The sequence below is a fragment of the Dunckerocampus dactyliophorus genome, chromosome 13 (genome assembly GCF_027744805.1).
Source record: "Dunckerocampus dactyliophorus isolate RoL2022-P2 chromosome 13, RoL_Ddac_1.1, whole genome shotgun sequence".
In the NCBI taxonomy this organism is placed as follows: Eukaryota; Metazoa; Chordata; class Actinopteri; order Syngnathiformes; family Syngnathidae; genus Dunckerocampus; species Dunckerocampus dactyliophorus.
Genome location: NC_072831.1, coordinates 2,307,806 through 2,326,932, shown reverse-complemented (window position 1 = coordinate 2,326,932; position 19,127 = coordinate 2,307,806). Strand labels below are relative to the sequence as shown.

The window sequence follows — 19,127 nt, the reverse complement described above, 5'->3', positions numbered from 1 at the left end:
AATATTTCGAGTTTATGCGACTAAAATGACAACATAAGATTATTAATTTATTCTCATAAAATTGCCACTTTTCTTCTCGTTAGAATCCGAGTTTTTTCTCTTAATATTTTGACTTTGTTGTCATAATATTACAACTGTTTTTCCATTGCTTCTATTATTTATAGATTTTTTTGGGAGATTTTTGCTGTTTTTATTTAATTTTCCAACTATGTTCACTTTCCTTTTAAGAATCAACCTTCATCAATTTTCTTGTTGAAGTATTATGACTTTATTCCCCCATTATTATAACCTTTTTCCATAACAATTTTTTTTTAAATTATATCTTTGTTTTATTTGGTTTGTTTCTTTTAATGTTACAATTTTTTCTGTAATATTTCAACTCTATGCTACAAAAATGACATTATTTTTCCCTCAATATATAACAATTTTATTCTCGTAAATTGTGTTTTTTTTCTGTTTCTGATGTTTTTTCAAATGTTCAAATTTCTTCTTGTAAATTTGACTTTATTCCCAAAATATTTTGACTTCACTCCCGTAACATTATAACTCTTTCGGCAACCAAATTTCCTAAATATGTATTTTAATGTTTTTTTTGTGTGAGCCGAGCCAAAAGAACCGGCTCTCTGAAAAGAGCCGAAATATCCGTCACTAATACTGTGTATGTAGCCGTAGCTCATGTTTGAATGTCACGAAGTCACGTGGTTGAAACCGAGCAATAATTTCAATTCAATCATCACTGCAAATGCATAAATACATAGTTCATTCATTTACAGTGTAAAGCAAAAAAAAGTACTAAATCAGTCATTATTTCAGTTTCATCACCGCATTAAATAAATGAGCAGTAAACAGTCTTCTTTCACACAATTAACCAATTCCTGTGAACAAGAAATAAGAAGAATGAGGCAGAATTCCTCAGCGATTTCCCCCAACAATGAACACTCTTCATGTTGAAGCGTAAACGAAGAGCACGAGAACCGCATCACGACAAATTTTCACACCTCCTCCTCCTCCTCTGCCGCCGCCTGCTCAATCTTCTTCCGTAGCCGCCATTTTGCTTTGAGTCCGTTGCTGTGGCAACCAGGCAACACACTTACTTCCGGCGTGACGTCGCCACGCTCTGCTCAGCTCATCGGTAAGCAAAAGAAGACATTAAAGCATTTATGATCGCCTTTCTTTGTCACGTAAAAGCGTGTTTTGGGTGAGTCTGTTCGTGTCGACTTGTGCTTCGTTGGTGTTTGTGTCACACAACGACAAAGTAGAACAACTTTCATGACTCCTTTTTAACTTCCTTTTTGAATGGACGCTAATGAGGTTTAAGCTAGTACTTCCTCACTAATAAATGTACAGTCATGTTGTGAGACAACTTTAGCTGAACCACTGATGTTGTGGTTACTTCTGAGCTTTTTAAGCAACTATATCCTCTTAACTACCTCATATAATTCCATGTCAGTAACAAACCAAAAGGTGCACTTCGGACGCCCCTGAACTAGCGAGCATCAAAATTTTGCTCAAGCAATTGTATAGATAATTTAAAAAATGCACATTATGTGCACAAAAAGAAGTAAAAACCATAAAGTTAGATGTTATTTCTGCCCGTAACTACGGTTGGCTATTTCCATTTGTCTAAATGTCATTGATTCATTTTTTTTATCAATTAGATGACAATGAAAATTTCTCTCTGAATGCGCACAAAAGGATGAAAATGTGTCATTTTCTTTCTGACAAACACACCACTGTTATTAAACTCCATTGAAATTTCTCAGACAGCTCAAAGGGCTCTACTAAACGCTGGGTGTCACTTTAAGGCGTACGCACCTTTAAAGGACTGACAAGCACGTGTGTGTCAAATTTGAACAAGATCGGTTGGCAAACATGGCCGCCAGTACTTTCACGCGAATGCTAGCGAGCATGTTTTCAAAAGCATTTGGACCACAGCCCATAGGGGGCGCCACAAACGTCATTTAAAGTCGTGTGAAACAATTAGAACGTCAATGGGCGGCTGTCTCAAGACTGTCAACAGCGCCTCTGCAGGTGGAAGCCAACTAGTGCTCGCCATGGTGCCTCACTTGCGTCCAGCTGCCATGAATACACAACCAATTCCACACAAATGATTATGATGTCCATACTTGTGTGCTACAGGCGATGCTATTAGACGGTGAGTCTGCTGATGTAACTTGAGCATCACCCGCCACCGCGACTTTACAGCAACACCCGGGGGAGGTGGAGAGGGGATGTCCCACTCTGCACACTTGTCACACACGTCCACTTCCACACCCGAGTGACATGGCCTCGCCAAGGCGGCCCGGTCTGGGATGCGGAGACATCGCTAATGTGATGCAAAAACTGCAGGGTGAGTGGCCATTGTTATTTTTATTATTGTGATTGATTTTAAATCTGTGTGTGTGTTTTTGTGCCACTGCTGCGTCGGGTTGCGGTGCTGATTCAGTGACTGGGCTGTGAGCCAGTCCCAAGTTTGTCGGAGGACAGGATGCTAAAACACACACACACACACACACACACACAGGAGACAATGCCAATGCAGTAGAATATGAGATGTTAGCAGGTTCCTATGGGTGCTTAAATTCTTGGTAATGCTTATTTTTTGGGGAGAAAGTGCATAAAATTCCCACAATATCTGACACAACAAAGTAACATATTTTCTTGATAGGTAAATAATACAATCAAATAGTAAAATAATAGGTACGTGACAATTACGCAAATCCCCTTGAAAATGTTCCTTTATAGTAACGTTGTTAGTTATTCTTTCTTTTTAAACAAATGTACTGTAATTTAAACACAGATCTACAACGTAAAAAAGTGCTGAAAAGTATACTGTATATGAAAATACTTTATTATTATTATTTAATTAGAAGCAGGTGTTAATTGGAAAAGAGACTGTTGCATACTCATACACTCCTCATCCAACTGTTAAGAGCAGGTGAAACATGGCAAGAATGTACATTTTGCACTGTTGGATCTTAAGGAGATTCTAAGTAGAGCTTCAAAATACAAAAAAAGAAATGTTTGCATAAGCAATTTATTGCAAACAAGCATTAAAGTGATCAAAAGTTGAAGACCACAGCTAAAAAAATACTTAAGCCCCTCTAAAATAGAAATAAAATGTTGAATAAAGGAGTGAGTAATGAGTAGCTGTGCCATTCTTGTTAATGAGGTGAAAAATGGGTTTGGGCATGCTTGATGCCAGTGTTTCCAGGAGGCTAGTGGGAATGTTGCTGCAGGTGGTGAAGATGGCTTCACAGATGGCATCCACTGTCTGGAACTGGTGTCCATTTTTGTAAACTTCCCAAACATCCCAAATGTTCTTAACTGGATTTAGGTGAGGGGAACACGCAGGATGGTCCAAAAGAGTGAGCTTATTCCTTTGGAAGAAGTCCTTTGTGAAGTGCAGCGTTGTCCTGTTGAAAAAGTCATTACCACACAGACGAGGGCCTTCAGTCATGAGGGATGCCCCCTGCAACATCTGCAAATAGCCGGCTGCCGTTTGACGCCCCTGCACAACCTGAAGCTCCATTGTTTCATTGAAGGATCATGATGACGCCCCCTCCAGTGTGCAAAACATCTCAGGTGGATCTCCTTGTCATGCCAGTAACATTGGAAGCCATCAGGGCCTCCAAGGGAGAATAAACCTTTCTTCCACCTTTCAATGTCCCATGTTTGGTGATCTCCTGCAAATTCCAAACTTCTGAAAAGCCTTCTCTGTCAGATGGCGTCTGATGGTTATTGGACTGCACTCGGCACCAGTAACAACCTTCATTTGGTCCCTTGTCTTGACAGACAGCCAATGGGATTTTCCGGCTCGGGGCCGGTAACATTTTTGGGAGTCTACCTTTTTACTTTGTTGTTTCATAACCCTCAGGATGTGTGAAGAAGTGCCAATTGACTGTCTTACTGCGTCCAACCTCAGCAGCAATGGCGCGCGACAAGAGGCCTTGCTTGTGCAGCTTAACAATCCCACCACGTTCAAAGAGAGAAAGCGTTTTTGCCTTTGGAATCAAGAGATCATGACAGTGTGCATACCTGACACAAAATCACATTCAATACACTTTTTTGCAAACATTTTGCCTTTTAACTCAAATCGATCCCAGTCACTTATCAAAAGACAACCCCTTCAGTAGCGGCCATTTTAGACTATTTTGACAGATCTTTCAGGGCACACAGAATATTGTGTTCCCTAGCTATACAAACATGGAACCTACCAAAAGAAAGATTAGGCGCCCGTCTTTCATCAGAAACAAAAGGTTTGTTTCTACATTTTTCTGCTCTTTATAATCAGCAGTAGAACGTAGGTAGGTTTCAGGTAAAATATCAGTTCCCAACAAGAAAAAGGAGGAAAACAGCTTTTTGTGAAATGATACATTTCAAGCTTAACTTTTAATTTGACACAAATTTTGTGCTTTTGTGACAGCTCAAATATCTAAACAACTGCACCACAACATAAACAACACAAAAAACGGTTGTTTTACATCAAACTAACAGTTAATTTACAAATATAACACCATGAACTATTTACAATTTTCACATGTGGAAATAAACTGTGTGTGCATGCGTGTGCATGCGTTAAATTTTCATAACCTTGTGCCTGCTACACTCCTCCACGCTCCCTTACTTCCTCTTGCTGTCGAGTGTGTTGTTACATGCAAAAGATCCATGCCAAGCTCTTATCAAATGCACTTCTGCCACCTTGTGGCCGTTTTTATGGCTTAAAACTGCTCTAAAAGTGACATCTCTTTGTGTGCAGTTGCGTCATCGCCTCTTTTTGCTTCTTGCGCAAAAAAAACTTTCAGACATTACGTCTTTGGGATCGGGCGTTCGGGTTTATAAAAAGGTATAAACACGACTTTGGTATTGAATGAGTAAAAGGCTGTGTGCTTTGGCGGGATGTACAGTATACATGTGTTGTTAAACTGGAGTCATGTGATGCAAGATTCTCAGGGCCATTTTTGGTGAAGTTATTGAGAAAAAACGAGCGAAAGATGTGTTTAAAGTACATAATCACGGCGCAAAATGACTGATTTTGACTGAGTTTGACTCATTGAAGGGAGTTCACTGAATGTTTGATCATTTCATTTCATGTTCCCATGCAGTGTGAACTCTATGCTGTATTGTTCCAAATGAAACCTAATTTGATTTGGATTCCTGAGCGGATAAGCGCCCATTCAAGAGAAACCTTGTGACCAAACCTAAAAATTTGGATTTTGGGTTGTATAGTTGTGTTTTTAGGTAGAGGTCCATGCTGGGTCGGCACTAAAAGTGCTGTAACCTCGGGTGTGGAAACCTGACAAGTTAAACCCCAGTCGCCTTTTTTTTTTTCAGCTAGCGAGTCAATGGAGATGTGTTTTTGGGCTTTCGCATGCGACAGCTTGTCACCATAGCGACCGTTCTGAAACATTTGCTTGTGGCTGTGATGCGGGCACTGCCCGGTTCCTGCTTTACTGCGTTTCCTGTGCATTGAAAGCGCTAAATCAAGCCGAGCACACATAAACATGCTACGAGTACCTCAGGTGGCATCTGGTGGTAGTTTTTGCTGGTGTGCAGGTGGCATGCATCACCATAGACCACTTTTTGGGAAGGTGCTTAAAGCGAAAAGGATTTCCTGTCATGCGAGCACCCAGCAGACTTTAAGTGCTATGTCACTGGAGGAAGTAGAACCACATGTTCTTCTTCTGTTTCTAAAACATTTCTTGTGTTTTGTCATTCAATTCAATGCATTTTCTTTACCCTAATAATTTGACTTTATTCTGGTAACATACAGACGTATTGGACTGAAAGTGTTGTGGTAATATTACAGCTATAGTCTCATAACATGATAAGTTTCTCTTCTTAGTATTGTGATGGTTTCCTCCTAATATTACAACGTTTGTCTTATAACTCGGGAAATTTCAACCTGACTACATTTTGATCTTATTTTGGAAGAGTAATGGCCTTAAGAGTAATGTAACTCTATCCAATAACATTCTGTCCATTTTGTGTATAATTACACAGCTATTCTCGTAACTTTGGCTTTTCGGATTTGTCATTGTGACATTCCAACTTTTTTCTTAGACTTAGACTTTATTGATCAGACTTTATTGATCCACAGGGGAAATTGCTTGGTTACAGTAGCTCAATTGCAGAAGAAAAAGACAGACACGCTTAAATAAAATGCAATGCGATATGAATAAAATAGAATAAAATAAGAAGAATATACTGTAAGATGCAAGTACAATGTAGACTTTATACAAGGGAGAGCAGACAGTACAGGACAATAATGTGCTGAATTATCTTTTACAGACATGTGAGGTATTGTAGCGCTTCCGAATAAATGTAGTCCTGTAGCGTTTACTGTGGGAATGGAACTGGAGGAGTCTGTTGGAGAATGAGCTCCACTGCCCCTCTATTATCTGATGGAGTGTGTGGGTGGGGTTGTCCATGAGGGAGAGCATTTTGTCCAGTGTCCTCCTGTCTCTCACTGTTACAAATGCCTCCAACTCAGTGCCGATAACTTGTTCGGCTTTCCGTATCAGTTTGTGCACCTGGTTTGTGTCGTTTTTGCTGGTGCTGCTCCCCCAACAAATGACAGCAAAGTACAGGGCACAACCACAGACTGGTAGAAGATCTTCAACAACTTGCTGCACACATTGAAGCACCCAAGCTTCTTCAGGAGGTCGTCTGCTCATACCCTTCTTGTCGACAGAATTGCTGTTGTCCTTGTTATCATGTAACATTGCAACTTTCCAATTAATTCTTGTAACATGCCAACTTTGTTTGCCTAACATTCCAGGCTTATTCCATTAACATACCGACTTTATTCTTGCAACATTCTGGCTTTATTGTCGCAATGATCCCATGTTATTTTTGTCACTTTTCCACTTTATTCTCCTATCATTCTGACTTTGTTGCCACGAGGCGGGTAGGCCGAGTTCTGGATCCCAAGATGCAATGAGTTGAACACACAGCGTAAAACAAAAAGGTTTAATCACAGAGGTGGGCTCAACGCCAAAAGAAGGCAGTACAAAAAGGGTAACAAAAAGGCTCAGGGCAACTAGCCAGGAAAAGGTACAAAAACTGAAAACACTGCTGAGAAAACTAGAGGCATAAAAAACACACCTAGCAAAAAATAAGGAAGCTGCTGAAAACGAGTAGCAGAACTAACCTTTGCGATAGGTACAATTATCATGGAACAGCTAGTAGAAAATTGAAATTCTGACTTTTTTCATGGAACATCCCAACCTCCCACTTTATTCTTGTAACACGCCGAATTTATTCGAGGAACATTCCGGATTTATTCTATGAATATACCGACTTTATTCTTGAAATGTCCTGACATTTTTATCGTAACATCATGGATTTATTATCGTAGTGCTCCGACTTTATTCTTGTAACTTTCCCTCTTTATTATTGTAACATTCCAACTCCCCACTTTATTTTTGTAACATTCCGACATTTTTCATGCAACATTCCGGATTCATTTTTGTAACATTCCCATTTTATTCTCATATTATTCCAGCTTTGTTCCTGTATCATTCAGATTTTATTCTTGTATCATTCCGACTTTATTGTTGTAACATTGTGGATTTATTATCGTGGCGTTCCGACTTTATTCTTGTAACATCCCCCCTCTATTCTCATATCATTCCAGCTTTGTACCTGTATCATTCAGATTTTATTCCTGTATCATTTCCACTTTATTGTTGTAACATTCTGGATTTATTATCGTGATGTTCTGACTTTATTCTTGTAACATTCTCTCTTTTAGTGTTGTAACATTCCCTATTTATTGTTGTAACATTCTGCTTTTCTTATCGTGACATTACCACTTTATTCATGTAACATTCCAACTCCCCACTTTATTCTTGTAACATTCCGACGTTATTCGTGCAACATTCCGGATTTATTCTTGGAAAATGCCCATTTTATTCTCACATGATTCCGATTTTATTCTTGTAACTTGTTACAACAACTTTATTGTTGTGACATTCAGGGTTTATTATCATGACGTTCCAACGTTATTCATGTAGCGTTCCAACTTCCCACTTTATTCTTATAACATTCAGACTTTATTCTGTTCACACTGACTTTATTTTTGTAGCATCCTGGAACTATTATTGTAATGTTCCAACTTTATTCTTGTAACATTTCACCCTTTATTCTCATAATGTTTTGACTTTATTTTATTTGCATGCCGTTTTGAATAATAATGTAATAAAAAAAAGGATTCTGACTTTTGTGCTGGTGATATTGCAAATTGATCAACATAAAAAACAAATTTTCCCCTTAATTCTATGATATTATTCCTGTAGCATCAGTTTTCAGTGTGTGTGTGTGGTCTATACTGTCCTGATAATAAGTTTCACTGTTTTTGTGATTGAGTAGAATGCTATGTATTTTTTTCATTGCTGATTGCGGACCAGCGCAATGTATCCCTCTGTACCAAAGGCGGGTTGTGTGTGTATTCTTTGGTGTGTGTGTGTCATCATGGGCTGCTATAAGTGTCCGCAACATATGCTGGACGTGATCCCTTCATCTTTGGTTGCTGGCCCATCAGACCCAAAGCGGCGGACGCTCTTGGCTTAACAACCTAATGGACCAGCAGCTTAGTGAGTGAGTGAGTGAGTGAGTGAATGACTGAATGAGAGGGCTTTTATGTTTACGTGTACTGAGATCACCTTAAGTAGTCCATTACTCTCACTTTAGTGCTGTGTTGTCTTTTAATTGCCACTTAGAGCTCAGTGTTTTGTTGTGTCTTGTTTGATTCTGTCAATCACCTTCATTTGTCAGTGATGGACAATGGAGCCATCTGTGCAACATCACAGGCATCTTCATTCAGGACTCTGGAGAGCTCACTGGATGCAACAGAAAATTACTTCAAACACTTAGAATCTTGATTATTGTGCTTGTAGTGTGCATCTTACTTGCGTTTTAACACCGTTATAAGATACAGTACGGTAGGTCTATAGCGAGAAGGTCTGATTGTTGCATTCAGGCTCATGTCATTGACATTCACTCATTCACTCATTGGCTGATTATCCGGGCACCGCCTACGCTCTCATCTCATTGGCTGATTATCGGTGCACCGCCTACGCTCTTATCTTATTGGCTGACTTACCCAGCGCGTCCAGTTTGTGTGTGAGCTCCCTTCCTCATCGTAGTCGCCCTTAAACTAGTTTGCATCGTTTAAAAGGTAATCAATGGATTGCATTGATACTAGGAAATAAACATTGGATTTAAGCATGGCAGGCTTTATATGGATGTGTTTTTTTTTGCACTTTTAATGATAAAGACATTAAACGTTACTCGATTCAGTCTGCCTGTCTGTGACATCATCGCCAGCAGACAACTAAATGTAGCATGGCGGATGGCAGAGGACGAACCGGCAAACGAGAAATAATTAAGCCACCATTGCAGTCCAGTGTGTGGAAACACTTTGGCTTTTGCGAAGAGGGAGATGTTCTAAATAAGTCGCTCGCTGTTTGTCTGATATGTAAAAGTCAAGTAAAATACCACGGCAACACAACAAATCTCTCCAACCACCTACTAAGATGCCATGCGATTTCAGACAATGCTGACCATCCAGGCACCTCTTCCAGTAGCGAGTAGCAGGTAAACCGACTGTTAATTCAACCTGAAGAGATGTTGGTTGCACTTTATTTTGATATTAATATTGTATTATTTTTGTGTTGAAAAACAAAAGCAGAAGTAGCAAGTCAACCTACTGTTGAAATGTTGGTTGCACTTACTGTACTTGTATTGAAAATGGATTGAATATTGAAAATGAGATTGGAAAAGGGTAACCTCATGTTAATTCAACCTGAAGTGTTGGTTGCACTTTATTCAAATAAAACGTGAATGCATTTGCCATTCATTGTTGTTTATTTGTTTGTTTACATCCATAATTAATTCATACCTAATTCCCTTACATCCAGTATCCAGGTATTTATTTCACAGTCACACTGGTTCAATTTTTGGCTAAAAAGTTACTGAATATAAGTTACTGAATCGTTTCGGATCGCATCGTTGTAAATGAACCAATATCATGCTTGATTCGTATCATCAACCACGAATCGAATCGTTATTAAAACAAATCGTTACACCCCTAATTTTTCTTGCAATTACTATTTTAAAAACTTGTTAAAAAAAAAAAAGTGGAATATTATGACTCTCGAAAAAATAAGAGTTAAGACATTTTCCTTTTATTGCCATTATTCCTTTATTTTCATAATATATATATTTTTAAATATTACTTGAGACTTGCAATATTACGACTTCATTCTCATAAGCATCGTGTTTTTTCTCAAAAGTAAAACTTTATTTTGTAGAAGTTATTTTAAAATTGTACTAATATTATGGCTTATTAAAAAAAAGGCTTACTAAAAAATAGTAAATATTACTATTATTATTATTTTTCTGAAAGAATAAGGATTTATTCTTGTGACTTTCTTGAAATATTTTGTCTTTATTCTCATAGTATTCCACCTTTGAAATTATGCCTTTTTTACTTCCATCATTATAACTTATAGTGCATGTATTATTACAGCTTTATTGTCATAAAAACGCTACTTCCTTTCTTCTATGAATTTATTCTCTTGGCATTAATCTTTTGTATGTTTTTCAATGTAGCTTCTATGTACAATGGAGGCAGCGCTTAGTCCAGCCGTGTGTTGTGTTTTTAATAAGTTGTTCTTAAAGCAAAAATAAAAAGGAATAACTTGCATTTCAACCAATCCTGTCAGATTTTGATGTGAATCTAAAAAAAGTCATTTTTTTCTGGGCCAGTTGCACCGGCTTTGTGTGTATAGAGCTGTAATAATAGAATCACCAGCAGCTGTGATCTATTTATAGGAGAAAAGGCCTTTAAAGAAGAAAAAGGACATGCTATCATGTATCCTGGCACTATTCTGTGCCTTATATAGACAAGAGTGTCCTGCAGTGTATATACTGTGTGTGTGTGTGTGTGTGTGTGTGTGTGTGTGTGTGTGTGTGTGTGTGTATATATATATATATATGTGTGTGTGTGTGTATATCAAGAGTCAAAATAGACGTACAACACGTACTACACAGTGGGAATCCTGCAGTGGACTGGTGCGGGGGGGGCGTGTCTAAATTGTCGTCACAATGGGGTTTTGCATTGGGAGAGGGAGCAGGTGGTGGACCAGCCTGCATGGGAATTAATTATTGAAGACTGGCTTTGTTACGTGAAGCTGAGCTCTTTTCATTTGTGGTCAATTTCATTTCATTCAATCAATACATTTGTGTCAAGAAAAATCAATAAATAATCTGGAGACTCAATGTCTCTACCTAAACAAAACCTATGTTTTATTTTTCTAAATAGAATTAATTCAAATAAAATTGTATTCATATTTATGCTCATGTTGAATAAAATAATTGTAAATTAATGGTTATGATTTATAAAATATCTTTAGCATTTTTACTTTAAGATTTCATAAAATAAGTATTTTTTTATATATCGATATTTAAATTTAAAAAAGGCCTTTATAGACAATCTCTATCTTCAATAAAATATCGAAATATATTTTACAAAATCAAATATATAATAGCATTTGTTTTGTTTTCATTATTTGTAGTACCGTATATATGCACGAATACAGTAGCTTCAATCATGTATCAACTTTTATCATTTTTACTTCATAAAATTAAGAAGTAAATATTTCCATTTTATTTTTAAAAAGGCCCCATAGACTTCACTATCATTCAAATAAAAACATATACATATAAACAAATCAAGAAATATTCAAAATTAAAATGTTTCAGATCATCAAACAAATGTAAATATTAGTCAATGACAAAACTGAACACAAAATACAGTTTTTGAATGAAAGTTTTTATTATTAAGGGAGAAAAAAAATCCAAAGCTCCAAGGTCCTGTGTGAAAAAGTGATTGCCCCCTAAACCTAATAAGTGGTTGGGCCCCCCTTAGCAGCAACAACTGCAATTAAGCATTTGTGATAACTTGCAATGAGTCTCTTCCAGCGCTGGGGAGGAACTCATCTTTGCAGAATTGTTGTCATTCAACCTCATTGGAGGCTTTTCCTTTTTAAGGTCATGCCACAGCATCTCAATAGGATTCAGGTCAGGACTTGGACTAGACCACTCCAAAGTCTTCAGCCATTCAGAGGTGGACTTGCTGGTGTGTTTTGGATCATTGTCCTGAACCCAAGTTGGTTTCAGCTTGAGGTCACCAACAGATGGTCGGACGTTCTCCTTCAGGATTTTTTGGTAGACAGCAGAATTCATGCTTCGATTTATCACAGCAAGTGTTCCAGGTCCGAAAGCAGCAAAACAACCCCAGACCATCACACTACCACCACTTTATTTTACTGTTGGTATGATGTTCTTTTTATGAAATGTGGCGTTACTTTTACACCATATGTAATGGGACACACACCTTCCAAAAAGTTCAACTTTTGTCTGATCAGACCACAGAGTATTTTCCCAAAGGTCTTGGGGATCATCAAGATGTTTTCTGGCAAAATTGAGATGAGCCGTAATGTTGTTTTTGTTCAGCAGTGGTTTTGGTCTTGGAACTCTGCCATGTAGGCCGTTTTTGGCCAGTGTCTTTCTTTTTCTTATTGTGGAGTCATGAACACTGACCTTAACTGAGGCAAGTGAGACCTGCAGTTCTTTGGATGTTGTTGTGGGGTCTTTTGTGACCTCTTGGATGAGTCGTCGCTGCGCTCTTGGGTTCATTTTGGTTGACCGGCCCCTCCTGGGAAGGTTCACCACTGTTGCATGTTTTCACCATTTGTGGATATTGGCTCTCACTGTGGTTTGCTGGAGTCCTAAAACTTTAAAGTCCTTCAAGGAAGAAATGGCTTTATAACTTTTTCTACACCGATAGATCTAAATTCGTCTCAGTTATGTTTTAACGGTGGGGGCCGGGGGGGCATCACATGAAGGTTCGGATTTTTTCTCCCTTCATAATAAAACGTTTCATTTAAAAACAGCATTTTGTGTTCAGTTGTGTTGTCATTGACTAATATTTACATTAGTTTGATGATATGAAACATTTAAGTGTGACAAACATGCAAAAAAATAAGAAATCAGGAAGGAGGCAAACACTTTTTCACACCACTGTACATGCATATATATAGTTCTATCTTACAGTTTTTTGGTTTTTGGAATCAGTTTATGTCCACAACCTGCCTGAAGTCAACCAGTCAAAAAGCGCCGCTTAAGCCGATAAAATGTTCGAGCCAAAGGCGTAGTTTCTGTGAAAAATGGATCCCCTTATATACAGTACATACTGTATGTTTTTAAAGGCCTCTGGAGACTACTATAAATGAAAGTAAATCTAAAAATATTTACATTTAATTACTTTTTAAAGAAATATTTCTATTATTTTGTTATTTATAATCATTATAAATTAATAGTTCCATTCATAAATAAATGAAATGAATTCCTAGAGTCCTGAAATAAAGAAACATATGTTTTTTTGGCTGCATTCATGTGTTTAGACAGGGCAAGTGACAGTCTCATGCAGGATTAAATGAAAATCTTAGGAGCCAAAACAAGCCTGTGGGTGAACCGCGTCACGTGATATCCATCTTGCCGTCGATTGGCCGCTGAGCCGTAAGCCCCGCCTCAGTCGGCGTGATGCTGACACCCGGCCAGGCCAGGCGGTGCAGCGGGGGCTGTGTGCATCCACATCCATGGCTCCTCTGGATGGGAACACCACAGGAAGAGGGAGAAGGGGGAAGGATAGGCTTGTAACTCAGATGCTCTGCTAGCGGTTTGCACTCAAATGTGTATGAGTGTGTCTGTGTATGTGAGTGCGTGACAGGGAGGAGGGGACCTTTTGTATCCCAGCCTCCAGCAGCTCTTTCCCTGCTTGGAAAAAAGCTTCCGTGTCACTTGTTTCCACCGTGGATGTCACTCTGACACATGCACGCCGCCGCCTGTCATGAGCGAGCCGGAGAGCGGCGCGTAGGATGGCTCACTACAAGGACGTCTCTGCCAGGAAGACCTCGCTGAATCTGGTCACGGGCTTTTTCCAGTATCTGCGAGGTAAGTAGGGCGAGCACGCCGTGGGTGTCTCTTCTCCGTGGGTCCAGCCGGGTCGTAATTAGAGGAGTAATAAGGACATTGTAATTGGTGGATGTGTGCTGCATCTGTCCGTGTGCTGTACGCTCCAGCGGGCATCAGCAGTGGAGCCCGTGGCAGTATGTTGTTGCTTGTGTAGACACGTGACTGCTGTATCTGTATCATCTGTTAGGATGGATGCACACTGGTGGAGGATTCAGTGGTTTTGTCATAGACGCTGCATAATGCATGAGGGCTGGCTATATTAATAGACCACAAAAGGAGGCTGGACCCAAAACGTGGGATGCATCCTCTCCACTAATATCCTGGCATGACCTCTTTTTTTTCCCACTCATAAAAAGCACACAAACTGCTGCCTACTGCAGGGGGGTGCTGCAATGCTACCTACTGCAGCTAATGAACCTTACATAGTGTATGTAGGATGGCTGGATGGATGAGGAGGAGCTTGTCCTTCAGTGGTTACAGCTGTAGCTCCAAGTGTGGATGTACTGTAAAGCTGCGTCATGCTACGCTTATGGTCACGTAAAGGGAGATGAAAATAGCATCACAGAGCACACACACAGTATTCCTAATATGGTCAAATGTTGCTTTTCTTCCTTGAAACATGTTATTCACGTGTCCGTTAGGGATGTAAATCTCTTTGTGGTAGACGATACGATACACAGTCAGATACACGGATTAAGCTACCATGCAGAAACGATTCGATACAATTCGTTACAGTGACAAACCATACGGTCCGACTTGGTACGATTCAACGGTTGTTGACGTTGACGTTGATCTGACATGATCAAATAAAGAAGCCAGTTCTATAACAGTGGCATTCTTTCAACATTTGAAATGTGTAAAAGAGCACATCATATCCCCAGCCACCGGGACGAGGAAACGTTCAGGCACAATGATCAATACTTAAAAAAAAAAAAGTCAATAACTACATCAAATGTTATGTAAAGGGATATCAATTTTGTAAATATAGGCCATTATTTTACTCAAAAAATAATATACAGGTAGACATCCCAGAGTTTTGGCATGTTTAATGCAAGCGACGACCTGTCCCACTTTGTCCAACAGTCCGTGAACGCACCATCCAACTTTCTCCCATGCTGCAGATAAACCACTATACTGAATTTTCCCCCTTTTTCTTTCACTCATATTTGGTCCCAAATGCTGATTCTATGTAGGAATGCGTAAAGGTAAGATTTGATGACCTTATTGAAAAACAAACTCCAGGCTGGTACTGGTGGATGGTGGCTCTGTATTCATTTAGTACTTTTAATTAGATGTTATTCCTGTTTTATTTTACATAATACACAATAAATAAGATAAATTAGATCACTATGTACGCATGTTTTGCTGATGTGTTGAAAATGTTTCCCGGTGACTAGCTTGTGCGCTGCTAATGCTGTTTCCATCCATTCTTGTCTTCAGTCATGGTAAGCTACTCAGCATGCGTGACAATCTTTTCGCCGGCAGCCAAGGCTCTCACGTTGTTTAAGACAGGGGTCCCCGACCCGGTACCGGTCTATGAGCAGGACCACACCGGGCCACGGAAAGCTTTCAGGTGCAATGATTAAAAAACAAACAAAAAAAACCCCACTTCAGATACATTTTTAAATAACTACATTGAATTTTATGTAAATGCATGTCAATTTTGGAAATATGGGCCATTGTTTTATTTAAAAAAATAATATACATTTACAAATCCCATGATGTGGCAGGCCAGTGCTGGCCCCTGGGCCATGGGTTTGACACCTGCGTACGACACCAATGCAAACTACAACCACAATAATACAGATTGTGGAACCTCAAATGCACACACGATGGCCCAGTTTGTTTATGATCATGTGTGTAGATACTGTAAATGCACCAAGCATTAAGAGGAGCCTGAATACTCGCAAAATATGGCAACAAAGTGGGTACGTTGGCAACACAGATCCCTCCTGCCTCTTCTTATCCCCTGGCAGACCAGGTATGAGGTGTGCTCAGAAGTTACGATGCCATCTAGTGTGAGAGTTGCAATGACAAGCTACATTGACAGACAGTCCCGTTATAATGTGTTCAAGAGAGGTAGAACCGCATTTATTTGTGGCGGCCCAAATGAATTTGGTTCTGTGCTGTGCTGTGTTGTGCAATATACTTGTCAGTAAGTCCTTTTCACTTTTATTTTTTTGTTAATTCTAAATTAACACTTACATCCATAAATGGCTATTTAGAATTATATTTCTTTTCATATCTTTTATATGTTTTTATTTCACTTTTTAAAAAGGCCTGTGGAGACTTGACCTTTTAAATGAAATATATAAAATAAATTAATGTGCAAATAAAATATTTTTATAGTATTTATATACATTGTTATTTATAATAATGATAAATTAATAGTTACAGTACATTCATAGATGCCATTCATAGATGGAGACTTCAACAGCATTTAAAAAAACATAAATAATAAAATAAACCAATGTATAAATACATGAAATATATGATGGACTTTATATGCTTTGTTTGTTTATGTTTATTCATAAATGTATTTTTCTATGTATTATTTTTTGAAACCTCTAAAGATGTTACCATCAATTAAAATAAATACTTAAATTTCTAAAATCAATTTATAGTATTTGTATGAATATTTTTGTCATTTATAATAATTATATATTCATAGCACTCCAAACCATAATTAAAGTAAAAACAAATACTTGTATATAACGCCATTTCAAACTGAACGTAAATACCAGACTTTCTCCACTAAGTTAACACCCTAACCCTAACCTTCTTTAGGTAAATAAACACTCTGACGATAATTAGAGCATTCATAACGTCAGCTCAAACAAAACCGTTCACTGGCTTTTAAGATGCATGAGCTTGGCCAAAATTGATGACAGAGACATCACATTTGGCCCACCTTGCCCATGCAGCTTTGACATGCAACGGGCAGATATCCCGCCATTATTCCACCACGCAAAAGGTAATACCCGAGCAGTAACAGGGGCAGCACGGCGCCTTTGCCTAGCATGAGTGTATTTATGCCATCCATCCTGTTTTACAGATGAGCAAGAGGCTGTGCAGAAAAGAACATTCACCAAATGGATCAATTCTCACTTAGCAAAGGTAAGCATCACAGGAAGAAGCTGCTGCACGCTCCTGGACTCCTACTAGTTGGCTGCAAAGACTGCTGGGTTGCGTTTTATGGCCGCCGCATCCCCGGAAGCTTTGTCACGCAATCAATGCGGCGAATAATGGCGAGGCGCTGGCTACATGGCTGTAAATAATGACATCATGCAGTGGAGTAAAGGTCGTGGCGTGACCGTTGTAGCGTCCCCAACTTGGAGGAGTGTGTTACAGCACGGTGCTGACGTCATGAAGTGAGAGGGTGTGTGCACACCGCGATGCAGATGGACAACAACAGGAAGAGGACATTTCCCCGCAGGCCGCCGTCTGTTGGCCTTATAAGCATAGAAAAGTGATGCATGTGTGCAAGACGCCTCACACCACCGAGACGTGTGAGATAACGGCCTCAGAACTTGTTCAAGTTGAAGAAGAATGTCACCTCATTATTATTCATGCACTGGGTCCGCTTGTACGCTGTGTGCATACCAATAGTAGTGCTGGAAGTACGCTGCATGGTGCAAGAAGAGCTCACTTCTTCATATTTGCAGCGCTGCAGTTGAAGGGTGTTGTGCATGGCACAGTATCCATGCACCAACTATTACCAATGTCTGTTCAAACCAATGTCGGCTGGAGGCCAACTAGGCTGCATTACAAAACAATGTTATATTTGACAAAACTTAAACCAGGCCTGTCCAAAGGTTTTTCCAGCTAGGGCCACATAGTGAACAATGAAAGGATGCGACTTTGCCACTTTGACAGTTTGTAAAGCAACACATGTAGATATGCTAAGAAGTTATTTATATTTCAAGAAAAAACTGCATCTCAGCTTTGTCATGTACAGTGGTGTGGAAAAGTGTTTGCCATCTCCCCGAGTTCTCTTTTTTTTGCATGTTTGTCACACTCAAATGTTTCAGATCATGAATGACAATGTCAGTGACAACACAACTGAACTCAAAATGCAGTTTTTAAGTGAAAGTTTTTATTATTAAGGAAGAAAAAAATCCAAAGCTCCATGGTCCTGTGTGAAAAAGTGATTGCCCCCTAAAGCTAATAAGTGGTTGGTCCCCGTTGGTTTTTCTCCGTAGAATGTGGCTTTTTTCTTTCAGTATTTTGACTTTATTCTCAAACAACTGCTGCAATTTTTTTTTCTTTATTTCAAACTTTCATTTCAACTTTCTTCCTGTAAATTTTCTTGTCACAATTTTGACTTTATCCTCATAACATTGTAGCTTTTTCTGCAACAGAATTTTCCAAAAATGACAACTTTACTTGTTCTTTAGTTTGTGTTTTATTTATGGAAAAATAATGTCATTTTAGTAGCATAAGGTTGAAATTTTAAAGAAAGATGTTCTTTTTTTAAAGTCGTAATATTATGAAAAACAAACAAAACAATGAATAAAGTTGTAATTTTTGGAAAATTTGTTTACGGAAAAGGTTGTAATGTTACAAGAATAAAGCCGGAATATTATTAGCGTAAAGTCAGAAAATGTACTCGAGGAAAATTGAAATACAATAGTAAAAATGGAAAAAACAGCTGTATTTTTACGATAGCGTCATATTCTAAAAAGAACAAAAGTCTTGATTTTACGAGGATAAACTTGATGTCATTTTAGAGGCATAGAGTTAAAGTATTAAAGAAAAATATTATGTTATTTTTTAAAAGTCTAAAGTGATAATATGAGAAACAACAAACAAACAAGACAAAATAAAGTAATTTTGGCAAAATTAGGTTGTCAAAGAAGTTATATGAAGGGAATCAAGTCATAATATTACGAGAGGAAAATATACAGAGTTTATTGAAGAAGAAAGTTTAAATATTTTGGAAAAAAAGCCAAAAATGAGGAAAAAAAGAGCAAAATATCAAAGTGGCCTTTGCATTGTATGTGGCCCTCGGTGGAAGAAATTTGGACACGAATTTGGTATCGAGATGATTTCACAATGTCTGCATTGTGATGATATCAACTGTC

The 19,127-nt window shown here is 38.6% G+C and overlaps 1 protein-coding gene and 1 long non-coding RNA gene across 6 annotated transcripts in view; both read left to right on the top strand.

Moving 5' to 3' along the window:
• The first annotated feature begins 1,066 nt into the window (after positions 1-1,066).
• Positions 1,067-12,202, top strand: LOC129192812 (uncharacterized). The gene is made up of 3 exons (XR_008573506.1): positions 1,067-1,132; positions 2,140-2,350; positions 12,058-12,202. It is a non-coding gene; the product is annotated as an uncharacterized LOC129192812 (long non-coding RNA).
• Positions 12,203-13,626: 1,424 nt separating this feature from the next.
• Positions 13,627-19,127, top strand: part of syne1b (spectrin repeat containing, nuclear envelope 1b) — a 147,844-nt gene continuing 142,343 nt past the window's right edge. For all 5 annotated transcript variants that reach the window (XM_054797139.1, XM_054797136.1, XM_054797138.1 and 2 more), the window contains exons 1-2: positions 13,627-14,022; positions 17,099-17,160. In XM_054797139.1, the coding sequence (XP_054653114.1) occupies positions 13,947-14,022; positions 17,099-17,160 (138 nt within the window). In that variant the 5' untranslated portion in view covers positions 13,627-13,946. The remainder of the gene's footprint in view (positions 14,023-17,098; positions 17,161-19,127) is intronic.